Raw genomic sequence first — 16,390 nt, 5'->3', positions numbered from 1 at the left:
ATGGCTTCATTATCAGTTATGAATATTTGTAAACTTTTACTCACTTCAGTTCTGGTACCACATGTCTAGATGGGACAGTTAGAGGTGATTTGTTCTCTTATTTGTGTTGATGAGTCAATGCCAGAGACTAATAATGTGAAATAATCAGAAATAATCAGGGTTTGTGGCACTATAGTCAGGCCAGTGAATGCTGTCTTCTATGTGATACTGGAAAAGATCTCTAATATGACCTTGTGAATTTTTTGCACCAAATTTCTAACAAATAATTTTAAAGACACAATACAGGATTTATGTTTAGTCTCTGCTGTTATTCTTTTGCTACTCTGAGGATATTCATTAAGGCCAAGGCATAAATATTTCCACAAATATTGATAACAACATAATATTGACAAATGAGACATCTCTGCTCCTGCTCGCCTACACAGTTTAATACTGTTAAAATAAATACACACCATAATATCTGATTTTCCTAAAGCCAATATTACACCATGTTTGTCTTTGTTATGTCCTTTCAAAGTGTGGTCTCTGTAAATGATCAATTCATTTATGGAAAGAGAGGAAACAAGATAAAAGTATTATAAAATTTTATTGTTCACTAACTGAAGAAACCCCAGAAGTGTAACTGATTCCCAAATGATTGGTGAAATCATTGATGATCAGGCAAACACACAAGCTGATCCTTCAGTCATATCTTTGCAGAGTATTTGTCAGAAACACAACAAATCAACACAAGTCAACTTAAGAGTGAAGAGCGGGGTCTGTCACACTCCAGGACAAAACGCATACACATATGCACATGTAGTAATGCACAGAAGAATCAAATGTCAAATTCTGTGGTGAACATTTTTGAGCTAATACACCACAAGTATATCAACTTTGCCTTCAACAGAGGCTCACTTCAAAATGGTGCGTCCTCAAGTACACAAATGAAACGATTCTGTTTTTAGCTTTCTCATAGGTAACTGTGTAAATATATATAATTTTTCCATCACCATCATCAGTGTTAGTTTACAGAATGGTACTGAATGAATAAAACAGTCACAGAATAAGAAGAAGTCACGATCAGTAGATCTTCTACAGACACAAATGAGATAAAGAGGGAAGGAAAGACAAAATGTGAATAAACAATATTTGGGAGTAAAATATTCAGGTAGTGTGAGGGCACTCCAGGCCACTGCGTTAAGGTGTGAGTCCTCCACATTCGTCTTTTACATTTGATCTCTGAGTCTGGCGAGTCTTTGGGACAGTTCATCCTTTGGAAAGAAAAGACAGGAATAAGTAAATATTCCATTAAACACTTAGAAGAAGAATCAAGTCTTGATCTGACTGATTTTATACATATTTTTTAAAGGTTTTGACATAAATCAAGTGATATTATTCTGTCTTTAAAGTGATAAGCCTTTTATTGTACATTGTTGATAAATCTGCTAATTATCTTGGTTTTTTTCATGTAGAAGTTAATCTGTGCCAGGGGTCAAAAGATTAAAAAAATAACAACAAAAAAAGTGCATGTGTACCTGTTCTGCAGAGGCCACGCTGGTACCCACTGATCCAGTCTGTCCCTGAGGAAGCTCCATGTTCAGGTCCAGTCTAAACATCATTCACACAAACAAAAACATACATTCAAACCTTACTTTAAGGTTGCAACACAACATGTTTGCTCACATTTGTCTGAAAAATACCTGTGCAACAATTGATTTAAAGGGGACAAGTCAGGAGAAAACTGCTTTTTTGGTATTTTGCATTTATATTTGGGTATCTGGAATGGCCGACAAAATGTGAAATATTCTGACCAATTCCTTTGTTCATGGTCCACTCATAGTTGAAAACCCCAGATCTGATGGTGTTTTCTGAAACTGTGTTCACAGTGACATGGAAATGAGAATCAGTATAATAATACCTGCCCACATCTGCAGGTATCCACACCCACAGCCATAGCAGCATACTTGTACTCATGTTGGTACACTCAGGAAGAAGGAAGTCATTAGCATTAAAGGAAACACCCAGACAGACTGTTCTGAATTATGCTGTTTAGACGTGGATCATGCAGGCAGAGGGGTAGCTAGGGATTTGGACCCCAAGAAAGTAAATTCCGCAGGGTCCAACTTATCCAGCCAGCCAGCCAAGCAAAAAAGTTTCTCTACATCAATGAGCCCTATTTATGCTATGGTAAGATTACATTTACTTGCATTATTTCCTTCACGTTATTTTCTGTGTTACTTAGCCTCTTCTAGGGCTAGGCAATAAATCGATTAAATTGATAAATTGATAAATCAGGTTTTTGAAAATTGAAAATCGAGATTTTCTGTTAAACTTCACTGCTGTTATACCAAAGTAAAAGCTACGGTAAGAAGCTTTAATTTTATGTTAGTTCTGGCAACCCTGTAAACAAAATGATCTATTTTTCTTACATATTGCTAATGTGTAACCACAGTGTTCTCAAATAAAGAAAAACATCCTGCTCAGTTTTAATAGTCATATTCATTCTGAATACTTTCAGTAGAAATTGAAATTAAAAGTAGTTTTGGTCTGCTTGCCAACATTTTTTTCTTTTTTGACACTGGCTCTGTAGCAGAGATGACAAGAAATCAAATACAGAAATAATCAACATTCCTCCGATGCTCTTGTTTACTTGCATACATCATGGAGAGACTTTAGCATTACTTTCTGTCTGCTTCTTAAGCAGATAAAAACTTTCAGTCTGAATGTTTGTGTAAATAACCCTCCATAGTGCACTATTAAAGACAAGTTTACAGCTCAAACTTTGACCTTTAAAGGAACATTCAGTTCAATTTTGTTACAAATAAACATTATAAAAACATTGTTGTTATTATTATCATTATTATTATTGTTGTTGTTGATAAAAGTAAAAGAGACCTGTTCATGTGTTTTTCTTTTTCATTTGAAAACAAATAAATAAAAAAGATTAAAATCGTAAATCGAGTTTGGTGTGAATCACTCATCTTCATCTTGCTCTCAATCCCTGCTTTTTTCTCCTCCATCTACCTCAGTTTGCTCTCTGTCCCTCCTTTCTTCTTGTCCTGCATCCTTACAGTCATTACCTAAACCACTGCGTGCACTTACCTCTCTTTGAAAGGAGCTTTGTGAGGTGTCACCCCTCATTCCGTCTCCTTTCTCTTTCTTTTGGGCACCTGACTGAAAGTGTTCAGGTGGCATCACTCATCCAATTTACAGTCACCTTTCACCTCTTCTCCAAGCTTTGCTCTTGCTAGGGGTGGGCTATACCATTTGGACATTTTTGAAGGCTGAAGCAGGGGCCCACCAGTATTTTAATTTACTCTACTTGATACAAATTTTAGCCTGCTGAACAATTAATTTAGTGGCTTCAATTCAATAATGACAATAATTACTAAGAAAAAAATAAAAACACTTTTCATCCCAGGTTTCTCGGGGCCCCCCATCACTGTGGGCCTGGGTAAAGCTGGCCCAACTGATAGTGAACAATAATAACGGCTGCCTGTCAAGCTTGCATTATACAGTTTTCTGTCTCCCTGGGGTGGTACGCCTGTTCTTCATATGTTTTGTTGCTCCGACTGGCCGATAATGAATGTGACAGACAGAGTGTTTATCTAATCATCCTCTGAGATTTTTTTTGAAGGTTCTACTTCTCCAAAACACAGTGTATTTTTCCACATGACTTTGAATTATATTCTGTGCCATGAATATGTCAAACAGTCTATCTGGTGTCTCAGGTTAATGATATGTCCTCTTTAAATTAATTTGTTCAAAACTATTACAAAAGACTGTATTCATATGTACTACAAGAACAAAAACCTTACATCTTCATTGTGATTTAACACTTAATGCTGAGATTGGAAAATGAAATAGTTACCCTGCTTCGTCAGCCATTTCATGCATCAGAGAGTCCACCTGGTTCTGAAACACACGTTACATTTACAGTGAATAATTTTAGTCTTTAAAAAAGGGGGAACTCTGAAGCAACAGGAGGAGAGAAATGTACCTGTGGTGTTGTGAGTGTTGTAGTGCTGCTCATGGTGTCTTCCATCTGGGATGTCTGAACGTCAAGGGTTTCAAACTGGTGCTCAAATTTGTCCATGAGAGCTGAAATCTGTAAAGCAAAGGCCAACTGTCAAAACTCAAAGGAACTTGTTAGAAAGGTTTTTTTTTCTGTTTTGGTCAATTACGATGGGTTCTTTTTTCTATAAAGGAGAAAATAACAGTCAGTGGTACTCCACCTTTTCCAGATTCATGGAACAAAGGACTTTGTCCATTCCTTTCACCACTCCAGCCATAGATTTTGACACCTGGTGGATTAAAGACAATCACTTAAATGTAAAAAAAATTAACAAAAATCAAGACTCAGAGTCTAGAGTGACACTTTCAAGCGTGTAGTGAAAACTGGCCAGCTATTCTACCTACCTGGTTCATTGTAACTGCAGTTTGGACCCTTGCTGCCACTGCATCAACCCGAGCGCTCATCCTTAAGAAGTTCACAGACTGGTTCTTCTGTCTGATGGCATTCTCTGCATGGATTCTTGCTACTTCCATATTCCCCTTCTGGATGGCCTGGGAATAACACAGTAAAATAAAACAAATTTGAGCAGCATAGACCAGTGAATTTGCTTTTATCAATACCTGGCAGACAGCTTCAGAAGTTAAACTTACCTTTTTAACTTTACCCTTCTCTACTTTTTCCAATTTGTCGCATTTTGCAGCATTTCTGTTAAGCTCTTTGGCGGCAAACTTCAGATTGAAGAGATGGTCTGTTATATGAAGTTAAAGAAGAAGAAGAAGAAGGTCCAACAAAAACAAAACTTGGATGGAAATCTTCTCCTGGATAAAACTTAACTCTTTTGTGCTTTGAGTAACTGTGGTAGAGGACTCGGAGTCAAAGGTCTTGTGCCTCCCATCAAATTTACAATAATTTAAAATCAATAAATTGGGTTTAAATCAACATTAAAAACACACCTTTAGTAAAAAAAAAAAATGCAAAAGCAATTTGTGGGTGTAATGATAACTCATCCTCTTGCTAGGTATGACTGAACCTGATGTGGCAGCGCAAGTCCGATAAATAGCTGTGTCACATTGTTTATGGTAAGCTTGGTCCTTTTTTTGTCAGATATTTTTTTTCTGATTTCTTTGTAACAAATGCTGTGTAAACAGAATACTTCATAGGTCTGAACGATTTTGGAAAAATAATCTAATTCTGACTGGATACATTACAGGAAACATTGCAAAGTCAATAGAAATTCTATATAAATCCAGAAATATGTTAAATTATAAGGCTTTGCATTTAATTGATTACTCACTAATTGTTCCCTCTATATCTTATTGTGTGGAACTGTGGGGATCCACCTTAAAACCATAAATTCAATAATAAAACTGAAGAAGAAAAGTGCCATACGAACTGCTAATATGAGACAGTGTTGTGCTCACACTGATCCACTTTTTCAAAGTTCCCATGTTGTGAAATGTTATGACTTGTATTACTACAAAATAATGCAAAGACGCTCCCTGACTCAGTACATAAGTTATTTTCATTTCAAGACTCGATATAATTTGAGAAGTGTTTGTAAGTTTACTGTACAAAAAGCTAAAAAACAAAAAAGGCATCATGGGAGATGTGTTTCTATTGTTGGAGATCAACTTTGTAATAACTTTAAAAACATGTAATTCTATTTTGTTTTTTAAAAAAGGATTCGTGAAGCTATTTTTGAGGTTTACAGGTGTCACTGATTTATCTGTTATTTATTTACATATCTTGAAGTTCGTATCTTAAATAGCTAAATATGAAGGATAGGCTTTTCTAAAAAGTTTGCTCCTGCCTATGCCTTTTCAGTCATTGCTCAACACATGACTGTTGACTTTGTTTTTAATTTTTATACAGTGTAAAATCTTTGGAGTTTGTGTTATGGCTGGAAAAAAGCTAAGACTAACAAAACAATTAAAAAGCTCCACAACTACACTAATACAGGTAAATATTTTCTTTGATTTCTACCACTAATTTATGCAGCTTTTCTCATGACTAACTCTCAAGCCAAGCAAGTTATGTAACATTAATTTATAGACAATCACAACTATTAGTGTGTGTTCAATTAGCCTGTGACACCTTCATGACGCCATGTTTAAAAGGGTTATCTAAATCCTTAAAGGAAATACAGTCGTTATAGTATTTCTTATTTGTTCCTTGGAGTGTAACATAGCCCCTTGACTCCATGTTTAAAATCACTAAATGTCAGTTGTTTTGTCTTTAGCCTTTAGCATTGAAGCTTCCGCGTCTTTAGCTGTTCGTCCTGTCTGTTTTAAGTCGCCAGAAATCGACTAAGACATGTTCAGGTTAACGAAAAAGTATCTATTGAGGATTTTTATAATATCTAACCAATTTAAAACGTGTAAAATTGTCCGTCGAAACTCAATCTCACCAGATTCGTCATACTGTTTAGTTCAGTCCTCGACGTTAAACCAGTTTGTTCTCATCGTTGTTTTTAAAGGATACTTTCCATTGACGGCATCTTGAGGCGTCTCTTCGTATATCCAACAATTAGACGATGAAAATTTTAAAGATACTCCGTAAAGAACCTGTTAAATAAGGCAAAACCTGCGAGTAAAACTTCAACCTGTGGGGTTTCGGTCTTCGCCTGTCTTCCGTACTTCCTGATGTTTTACCAAAATATGAACGACGTCATGGTCACGTGGTGACGGTATTCCACTCGACGTCACGAGGGAGCCGTTGTCCCCCGCCTCCACGTGAAATGTGAATGAAAAGGGAAAAACTAGCCGTTAACATGAAAACATAGTGTTTTAATGTTTTAAATCTGCCCTACGCGGTGATTTTATCATGGAATTGGATAAATCCAGGGAAATTAAACTGTATTAGGCGGTACAACGGAGGATTGGTGGGCGGTGAGGGCGGGTGATTGATGATTAGATTTACGGTGTGGATCACGGCGGGGAGAGAGGATGACTCACTCCGTCTGATGTGATGTTCACCCCGCAACAGCTCGGCAGTGCGGTGGCACGCCGGTAGTTCAGCCTGACACATCGGTGTGCTCCTCCAATAAAAGTCAAACTTTATCAAACTGTGAAGCTGCGTTTGGACGGTGCAAAGATGCTGCGTTTGTTTGAAACTTAACTGTTCGGCAGTTTGTAGTTAGAGAGAAACGGAGAGTCGTGATTTACCGTAAATTTCGTGACGCCTCATTACCATGGAAACAGTGCTCGTGCGCTGAGAGGAAACAGTCCGTGTTAACTTCAGCATCAACCTCTTTAACGTGGTCGGATAAATACAAACCTGTTGGATATCTGTTTGTATTTTCGCCCTGCTGCTTTACCATCAATTTTAACTTGGCAACGAACCAGGTGAGTTTTTAAATTTGTGCATTGTGTCTCATTCTTACATTCTTGCCTTTGTACACTTGCACACGATTTTACAAGTTTCCACCAAAATAATTCTCTCCATTCACTTTGAATGGCTGTCAACTTCTGACCTGCTATTTTGTCTTGCAGCATGTAGCTTTTGAATGTACCACAGGAATATAAATGGTGATTCAGGCAGCAGAAACTGAGTAAAAATTTGAGTGCAAAGGATAGCATAAAAACAAACGTGGGAAAATGCTGTTGGTGACTGGAGTCCTTAAAATATGCCCCCATGATTACTCCCATTTCAAGGCTGTTTAATTTGATTTGTTTTCATCTTTTTTCCAGGCTGATTGATAAAAATATCCATCATAGGTGGTGCATTTGTGTCGTCAGGGAAAGCATCCAGGAGAGGCAGCCAGTGATGCTTCATTCAGGGGCTGTATGACTCATATAGTCTTATCTATAAAGAAGCCAAGTGGCAGGAGAGCAGTCCTGCTGCAGGACCGAGCTGATGTAACCCCTGAGATTCACTAGAGGCTGCTGTGGGCCATGCTTCCCTGTGCCCCAAGTTATACTGCCTCTGACTGTATTTACACCAATGAAGGCAGGCTGAGGATGTAGTGTTATGGCCTTGTACGAACTCAACAGATGATTAGAAACTGTGTGCTGTAGCCTTTGACACATGGCCAGTCCAGTCTGACAACAGTAGTTTAATTTACATGAGTCAAATCTATTAAAAGATGTTTTATTGCAACATCATCAACTTATAGTTTTACTTCAGGATATCTACAGATATGTTTACATTAAATTAATGCTCTGGATGTCCTATATCTTCAGCTCTGACATTCAATTCAATACACATTAATAAGCATGATTCTCATGGCGGGCTCATGCTTGAAGGCATAAAAATCCTAAAGCAGATGATGGACTGTACAGGTTCTCTCTCTCAGAGTCTCTTATTGCACATTAGTAGTAATTATTGACATATATATTTCTTGAAACACCTTGGGGACGCTTAACCAATCCCTCCACTCTAATATGGTCAGAAATTTGTCACGATCCCTAAGTGCTTTAAAGTCCTTACTTTTCCCCCCAATCTTTCTTTGTGTTATGTTGTTCTTATTAGGCTCTGACCAGTGCAATACAAGACAACCAACACTAACATCAGCACATTGGTGATTATTTACAACTCTATAAAGCACCAGTGCCTATGCAAACATAAATAGAATTTTAAAAATGAGATCAAAAAAGGTTCTTTTAAAGCCTGCTGGCATCAGGCTAACTCTGAGACAGTAGTGAGTGAGTCAGCAGACATTAATGATGCACCTTCTTAATTTTTTTTCACACTGTATCAGCAAGAATGAGCAACTTGTCAGCTGTTTTATTAATATCACACAGGTTGGTGCATAATTGCAGTATTATTTTTATTGTTCGGTAACAAAAGCTTACATTCAGCACACCTGCGTCAGAGGGAGAGAAGCATACAGACAGGTTGAGCCTGTCTCTCACAGAGCCTTCAAACAGATTTGTATCTGCAGCTGACAGTCAGTGAATAACAGACAGGTGAGTCACCTGTAAAAGGAAAAGAAGTTCATTATCATGGAGGAAATCTAGCATGCTGTGCATTGAATATTTATCTGCAAGACTCTACAAAACCTAGAGGAACACTTTGCGTTGTCTATAATTAGTACTGTCAAAAAATTAATTTTGATTAATTAATTAAGAAATATAATGCAATTTAAATATGCAAGCCAGTTAATGACACTGACCCCCTTCACTTTTTTCAATTTTGGTACAGATGCTGCAGTCGTTTCAGTTAACTTTTTCTCTATGTAATCTTCACCCTGTACCCTATAATGACAAACAGAATTTTAAAATGTTTGCAAGTTTATGAAAAATAAAAATCTGAAATATCACATCCACCTAAGTATTCAGACCCTTTGCAAAACTTGAAATTTTGCTCATTTCTTAGGATCTCTGCTGAGATGCTCCCACACCTTGATTGGAGTCCACCTGTGGTAAATAAAATTTACTGGACATGATTTGGAAAGTCACACACTTCCCTATAGAAGGCCTAACAGCTGACCCCGCAAAAACCAAGCCATAAGGTCAAAAGAACTGCCTGCAGAGCTCAGAGACAGGATTGTTGCATGTTTGGCACAACCAGGACTCTTTCAAGAGCTGGTCGCCCGGCCTAACTGCTTTGGGGAGTAGGGAATTAGTAAGAGAGGTGACCAAGAACCTGATGGTCATGCTGACTGAGCTCCAGAGATCCTGTGTGGAGATGGGACGAAGTCCCAATAGGACAACCATCACTGCAGCCCTCCCCTAAACTGATCCTATGGTAGAGTGACTTGATGGAAGCTTCTCCTCAGTGCAAAACACACAAAAGCCCATTTGGTTTTCATGTGGAGTTCACTGAAAACTCCAAGCAGTTTTTCGAGTTTTGCACAGAGGAGAGGTTTCCACTCTGCCCTAAAGCCCATATCAGTGGAGAGCCGCATTGATGGTTGTCTTCCTGGAACTTTCTCCCATCTCCACACAGGATCTCTGGAGCTCAGTCAGAGGGACCATCGGGTTTTTGGTCACCTCTCTTACCGAGGCCCCCCCCCCAATTGCTCTGTTTTGCTGGGCAACCACCTCTTGAAAGAGTCCTGGTTGTGCCAGACATCATCCATTTGAGAATTATGAAGGCCACTGTGCTCTTTGGAACTTTCAGTGTGGCCAAATTTTTTTGTAGCCTTTCCCCAGATCTGTGCTTTGCAACAATCCCGTCTCTGAGCTCTGCAGGCAGTTCCTTTAAAATCAGGGCTTGGTTTTGCTCTGATATGCTTTGCCAGCTGTGAGGCCTTCTATTGAGAAGTGTGTGCCTTTACAAATAATGCCCAATCAATATAATTTACCACAGATGGAATCCATCAAAGTGTAGAAACATCTAAGCAAAGATCCAGAGAAATGGGAGGAACCTGAGCTCAATTTCAAGTTTTGCAAAGGGTCTGAATGCTTATGTCAATGAGATTTTTCTATTTGAAAAATTTCCTCAAAAAATGTATTATATTCTGTTTTTACTTTGTCATTATGGGGTACTGACTGTAAATGAATGAGAAAAAAAAAATGTAGCATCAAGCTGCAACATAAGAAAATCGACATAAGGTGAAGATTTTCTGAATGCACTGTATATGCAATGAATTGCCATTAATGGATTATAAAGCCTGCAGTTGATAAGATTAATTTTACAAAAATCAATTGACAGAAGGTTCTATAATACATCTGTAAAAAAAATATTTCGGAAGTGGTTTACTGGCCTGCTATGTGTGCACATACAAGAAGTTTTGCCTCCACTTTTCTCTCTATGCAAGAGTTAAATATAGATATACATCTATTAAAAAAATACATACCAGCCAAATCAGACAATAGTGCAGTGGTGAGGTGTGGAAAAGATGCTGAAATAAATGTGATGATGAATAATCAAATTTTGTGCCAGATGGGCTTATTTACAATAGGACCAATTTATTTAAATTCAAACAGTGTATATTAATTTATGACTGATAACAGAATCATTTCAGTGTTTATCTTCTTTAAACACTGTTTATATCTTGCATACAGTTTGTGTAGTTTGCATCTGCTTTTATCAAGCAATACATGAAAATCATGATGCAATATTTTCCTCATTTGGGAGGGAAAAATTGGCATTTAAGTATTTTATATGCATGTTGTACAATGAAACTCAATAGTTCTTACATTTTGTGGGGGATCTGAAAAACAGATTCACATGTTTGTTGTTGTTGCTGTGCAATGCAATCTGGATAGGGAGGCAAATGACTGCTTTGCTTTCCCCTTATCTTTTCCCATGCCTTCCCTAGAGCCTTTTCAGTGTTACCCCGGGTTTCACTGTGGAAGACAACAAGGAAGAAGTTATTGTAATGTAGAGTAAGTACAGTTGGAAAGATGCTAGAAGAACACATCACTATCCAGAGGGCATTGCACAGTGCCAACCTGCATCTGAATCTATTTTAAAGATTTTCAGAAAAACTAAAAATCTAGTGTGCTTCTTTGTACAACATACATGAAAAGACATTGATGGGTGCTTTAACATGCAGGTTTCCTTCATGTTCAAGCACCTTCTATACCATTCAGCTCATTTTGCCTTGGGTAATGATGCTGACTGCTGCCATCTAGTGGTAGTACAGGATACAGGTTGATCACTAAGACCTGCAGCAGTCCTATAAGCTCAATCTTTGGCTGTTGTTCATGCTAAATGTTGCAGAAAATCAGAGCTGTAAGTGCATTTCAAAATCACATCTCCAAACAAATCAGAATTTGCTTGACTGCATTTATGCACGTCATCATGTTTTAGCACCTAAATGCTTAGCCTGTGAAGTGTATCCAAGCAAACAAATGAGAGAATTCATTTAAACATGGATAAAGACCATGCATTAAAGCAATGTTAAATGACACAGGTATGCTGCACTGAAGACAAAATGGAAAGGCCAGAAGATGATGTTCAAGAAAAAAAATACTTCTGCTCCCTTGTGCTGCTTTCAGCGATCATTATTCCTGACAAATTGTGAGCCAAAATATGATACAAATATCAGCTCTCTCTTTTACAGGTGAGGATGACAGAGCTTCAAACAGAGAAGAGGATCCACAACTTGACCCTCGAGCAAGTCCAAGCCCTGGATAAGGTCCTGACTGAAGTGATCCCCATCCATGGCAGGGGAAATTTCCCAACTCTGCAGGTGAGAGCCAAAGACATCATCCGTGTGGTGAAGGAACGTCTGATCGAAAGAGACATCCAGGTCAAAGACATACGACTCAACGGCGCAACTGCCAGCCATGTCCTGGTGAGGGATAACGGCCTTGGCTGCAGAGACTTGGACATCATTTTTGGAGTGGAGCTGCCCCGGCAGGAGGACCTCCAGGTGATTAAAGAGGTAGTTCTGGGAAGTCTGCGAGATCTCCTCCCTTGTGGAGTGAACAGACGAAAGATCACTTGCCTGACGATGAAGGAGGCATACGTGCAAAAGATGGTGAAAGTCTTCAATGAGCATGACAGGTGGAGCCTGATCTCACTTTCTAACAACAGGTCGAAAACCGTGGGGCTCAGGTTTGTCAGTTCCCTTCGAAGGCAGTTTGAGTTCAGTGTGGATTCCTTTCAGATAATATTAGACAGAATGCTGGAGTCTTACTGGGAGACTGAAAGGAGACAGGGTGGAAAGCTGGCGTTGAATATCGGGAATTCGTCTAAAAGAGACATTGAGGATAAAGAGAAGGAGCAAGCACAATCAAGCATTCAGCTGGATTTAGATGGTGTAAAAGACAATGCAATGGCAAGTGGTGAAGAAAATCCATCCTTGAATGAAGCTGTTTCCATGCATGAAAAAGAGCTTCAGCATGAGGCTGAGCATGTCGACGGAGAGCATGAGGCTCATGAGGTGTTAGAGCCTGAAAACAATGAGTCACAGCAGGACAAGGAGGTGGATGGCATTGAGGACATACATTTGGAGGAGGACATTGCGTTTGAGTTATGTGATGAAAGTGCAGAAAAGAAAGGACAGTTTCAACAGGAATACCCTTTAATATCTTCCCCTAATATTGTATTCACAGATGTCAGGGATCCACTGGTAACACATGACTGTTTTAAGCTGCAGAGTAACAAAGAGCTTCCCGTATCAAAAGCTTCCCCTCCAGTGTCCTGTTTGGAGAAGTCGTCTCTCTGTGAGGACATTACCCAGTTCAAAGTAGACTCTGTGATCTGCAGGACCGAAAGTACCTCAAGCGTACAAGATTCCCACCTTGAATGTTCCTTTCCGCCTCCAGCTAAAAAAACTTGCAGCACATCCCAGGATATCATACCGGACCATTGCCCCTCACCGAAACTACAACGGAAAATGTCCCGTAAGATGATAACGAAGCCAGAAAAATGGTCTTTACTAAATGATTTATCAGATCTCACGACGCAGTTCTTTCCACCCATAGAAATCCCTAAAACACTTCAGCCAAAGCCTCCTTTACAGGACAATGTTCAAGAGGCACAAAGGTCAAACACTTCAGACTCCAAGACAGAGACTCCTGAGACCCTAATGGTTCCGGCGTACAGTCAAGATACTCGACCCCCAGATGGGACGGGCTTGAATGACAATATGGAACAAACTGTAAAGCCAAAGCACTCAAAGAAGCCACCTGATTCTGACAATCAGAGCCACACATGTGGAACAAACACTCCCTCACAGCCTCAAATAATGCCTGAGATAACAGACAATGTCCAGAAAAGCTGCGAGGCGAACTCATGGGCAAGGTCTGCAGAGGACTTTACCATCACTGTTGAAGCAGAGTGCATGTATGGAGACTTCCAGCAGGCCTTGGACCACCTTCGCCATCGCCTCATTGCCACTCACAGCCCAGAGGAGATAAGGGGAGGGGGTTTACTGAAATACAGCGACCTGCTGGTGAGGAACTTCCGACCTGCTAGCGAGACAGAGATCAAGTCCTTGGAGCGATACATGTGCTCACGTTTCTTCATCGACTTTCCCGATGTAAGTGAGCAGCAACGTAAGATCGAGGCTTACCTGCAGTGTCATTTCATCGGCAACGAGGAGGCAAGCAAGTATGACTACCTTATGACCCTGCGGCGCGTGATAGACGAGAGCACTGTGTGTTTGATGGGACATGAGAGGCGGCAGACGCTCAACATGATCACAGTTCTCGCTCTGAGGGTGCTGGGCGAGCAGAACGCCATCCCCAACACGGCCAACGTCACCTGTTTCTACCAGCCAGCGCCATACGTGACAGAGCCCATTTACAGCAGCTACTTCATCACCCAGGCCCAGCCCCCGCTCGTCTACCACCCCTACCCCCCTTTACACGTCCACATGCAGACTGGCCTAGTGTAGCGACAGTGACGTGCCCACGAGGAGGCATGTCGGCAGCTTTCTGCATGGTGCTCTGCTGTAACAGGCACAAATGGAAGTTTTAGCAACAACAGGCAACCACGGGCGCAGTGTTGTTTAACGCTTTGAAATCCCTCCTGCTTATGACATGAATGACCCTGAGAGGTCAGAAATGAAAGAGGTCTGGAGGCAGAGCATGCCACTCTTTCTGGAAGAACACTTTTGAAAAGAAAACCCTCAGAGTCTAGTTTTTAAAGAGCTTGTCGAGAGGATTTCAGTGAGGTGGACTGATCTTGTTTCAGGCTGTTTCGGCTCAGTCTTGGCCGAGCTCTGTTGTGGTCTCCCTCCCTTGTTGAGGAGATGTTATGGTGTGATAATTATTTACTGTAATGAAACAGCTGTTGGCAGCAAATATCTTGATCTTGACCTTGAGGTTTGAGTAATGATCGGTCCTTAATGTTTCTGAGGGGTTAAACCCTCATATAACTATCTTGTGAACCATCAGTCTCTGTGGAGTAATTTTAGCACGTGACTATAACTGTATTCACTATATAGAGCTAGAACACCTGTCAGTGAGGGCATACAGTATATTAGAGAAATTTACTGTGGTATTTCCATGATATTGTAAGATCTGTGTTTGTGAATGTTAACATACACATACTAAGGTAGGAACAAGTGGTTCAAGCTCCAGGTCCATTAGGAACTGTACAAAAAAATGGAAGGAGCCCATCTATGGGGTCTTCAGAACTCCTGGACACAAAATATTATTTGATGCTTGGTATCAATATCAAAACAATTGATCAGATTTGATCAGCAGTTGCAAAACTAGCAAATAATGATTACAAAGAATTCTATCATTTTATCCTGTTTGGTGGAAAGAAAAAGAAAACCAATGACTGAATAAAAACTACAGAAATCGTTTGTTTGGACAGATTTTTTTTTGGTCTGTCAGCATTGATGCATTTATTCTGATGCAATTAAGGTCCATAATGAGTAAATTATTTTCTAAATGATATAAATCAAATACTTGATTCCCCTTTTAGGCCCACTTTAGCCACTGCAAAATCTCCCTGCTGTCATAGTGGTGTAAAATAAGGACACCACTGCTCCTTCATGTCTCATTTCACTTGAAATAAAACTCACTCAATGAACAAGTCAAAAGTCATCTGCACCTTGCGTTGTCAAACATTTCACTTTTTACTCTTCCCATATTTCCTTTACAATCCATAACTTTCTTATTTCGCTGGTAACTTCATAGCATCTGTGAGCTACCTGATGTTCCTTACTTTCCTAGAATCCAATATGAAACCAAAACTGTTTAGAATAGCTAGAATAAGTAATTGCAATTAATTATACACTGGAAAAACAAATATGAGGGCCCAACTACATAACAAGTTTGGAAGTTTTATTTGAGTTAATACCTCATGTTGCCATTTAGATAACATAATGTGCTCATGCTCAGGCAGTACATTTTTAAGAAGAAATATTTTTTAAAAGAAATATAAATTCACTGGCCACTTTATTAGGTACACCTTGCTACTGCTGGATCGAACCCCCTTTTGCCTTCAGAGCTCCCTTAAATAGTCTCAACAAACATCCCTCAGAGATTTGGGACCATATTGACATGATAGCATCACACAGATGCTGCAGATTTGTCACTTCACATCTACAATGCAAATCCCCCTTTCCACCACATCCCATAGGTGCTCTATTAGATTGAGATCTGGTGACTGTGCAGGCCATTGGAGTACAGTGAACTCATTGTCATGTTCAAGGAACCAGTTTGAGATGGTGCATTATCCTGCTGGAAGTAGCCATCAGAGATGGGTCCACTGTGGTCATAAAGGGATGGACATAGTCAGCAGGCTGTGGTATTTAAAAGATTTTTGAACTATTCTCTGTAAACCCTAGAGATGGTTGTGCATGAAAATCCCAGTAGATCAGCAGTTTCTGAAACACTCAGACCAGCCCATCTGGCACCAACAACCATGCCATGTTCAAAGTCACTTAAAACCCCTTTCTTCCCCATTCTGATGCTCAGTTTGAACCTCAGCAAGTGGTCTTGACCACATCTACATGTCTAAATGCATTGAGATGCCGCCATGTGATTGGCTGATTGGCCATTTGTGTTAAGAAGCAGCTGAACAGGTGTACCTATT

The 16,390-nt window shown here is 39.6% G+C and overlaps 2 protein-coding genes across 2 annotated transcripts; one reads left to right on the top strand and one right to left on the bottom strand.

Moving 5' to 3' along the window:
• Positions 1-567: 567 nt before the first annotated feature.
• On the bottom strand, positions 568-6,647 carry LOC121519157 (charged multivesicular body protein 1b-1). The gene is made up of 8 exons (XM_041801975.1): positions 6,479-6,647; positions 4,648-4,745; positions 4,402-4,548; positions 4,218-4,286; positions 3,983-4,090; positions 3,854-3,897; positions 1,518-1,590; positions 568-1,253 (listed from the first exon to the last, which is right to left on the bottom strand). Exons 1-8 carry the CDS (start codon positions 6,492-6,494, stop codon positions 1,209-1,211), a joined length of 600 nt encoding a protein of 199 aa, XP_041657909.1. The 5' UTR covers positions 6,495-6,647; the 3' UTR covers positions 568-1,208.
• Positions 6,648-7,027: 380 nt separating this feature from the next.
• Positions 7,028-14,312, top strand: LOC121519103 (terminal nucleotidyltransferase 5C-like). Its single transcript, XM_041801895.1, has 3 exons — positions 7,028-7,341; positions 11,952-12,552; positions 13,648-14,312. The coding sequence occupies exons 2-3, from the start codon at positions 11,958-11,960 to the stop codon at positions 14,232-14,234; spliced, it is 1,182 nt and encodes a 393-aa protein (XP_041657829.1). The 5' UTR covers positions 7,028-7,341; positions 11,952-11,957; the 3' UTR covers positions 14,235-14,312.
• Positions 14,313-16,390: the final 2,078 nt, after the last annotated feature.

The sequence above is a fragment of the Cheilinus undulatus genome, linkage group 12 (assembly GCF_018320785.1).
Source record: "Cheilinus undulatus linkage group 12, ASM1832078v1, whole genome shotgun sequence".
Taxonomy (NCBI): domain Eukaryota; kingdom Metazoa; phylum Chordata; class Actinopteri; order Labriformes; family Labridae; genus Cheilinus; species Cheilinus undulatus.
Note: the sequence above shows the minus strand (reverse complement) of the source record. Positions and strands in the feature narration are given on the sequence as shown.

What these genes read in the sequence shown, in the direction of transcription:
- LOC121519157 (XM_041801975.1), bottom strand. An exon ending in GTTCCATGAATCTGGAAAAG is followed by an intron (nt 4,091 to 4,217) that starts GTGGAGTACCAC and finishes TTTGCTTTACAG; the next exon opens with ATTTCAGCTCTCATGGACAA. An exon ending in GCGTGGCCTCTGCAGAACAG is followed by an intron (nt 1,254 to 1,517) that starts GTACACATGCAC and finishes TTCTTTCCAAAG; the next exon opens with GATGAACTGTCCCAAAGACT.
- LOC121519103 (XM_041801895.1), top strand. Translation starts at nt 11,958, where the DNA reads ATGACAGAGCTTCAAACAGAGAAGAGGATCCACAACTTGACCCTCGAG. An exon ending in GGAGACTGAAAGGAGACAGG is followed by an intron (nt 12,553 to 13,647) that starts GTGGAAAGCTGG and finishes CAAGGTCTGCAG; the next exon opens with AGGACTTTACCATCACTGTT.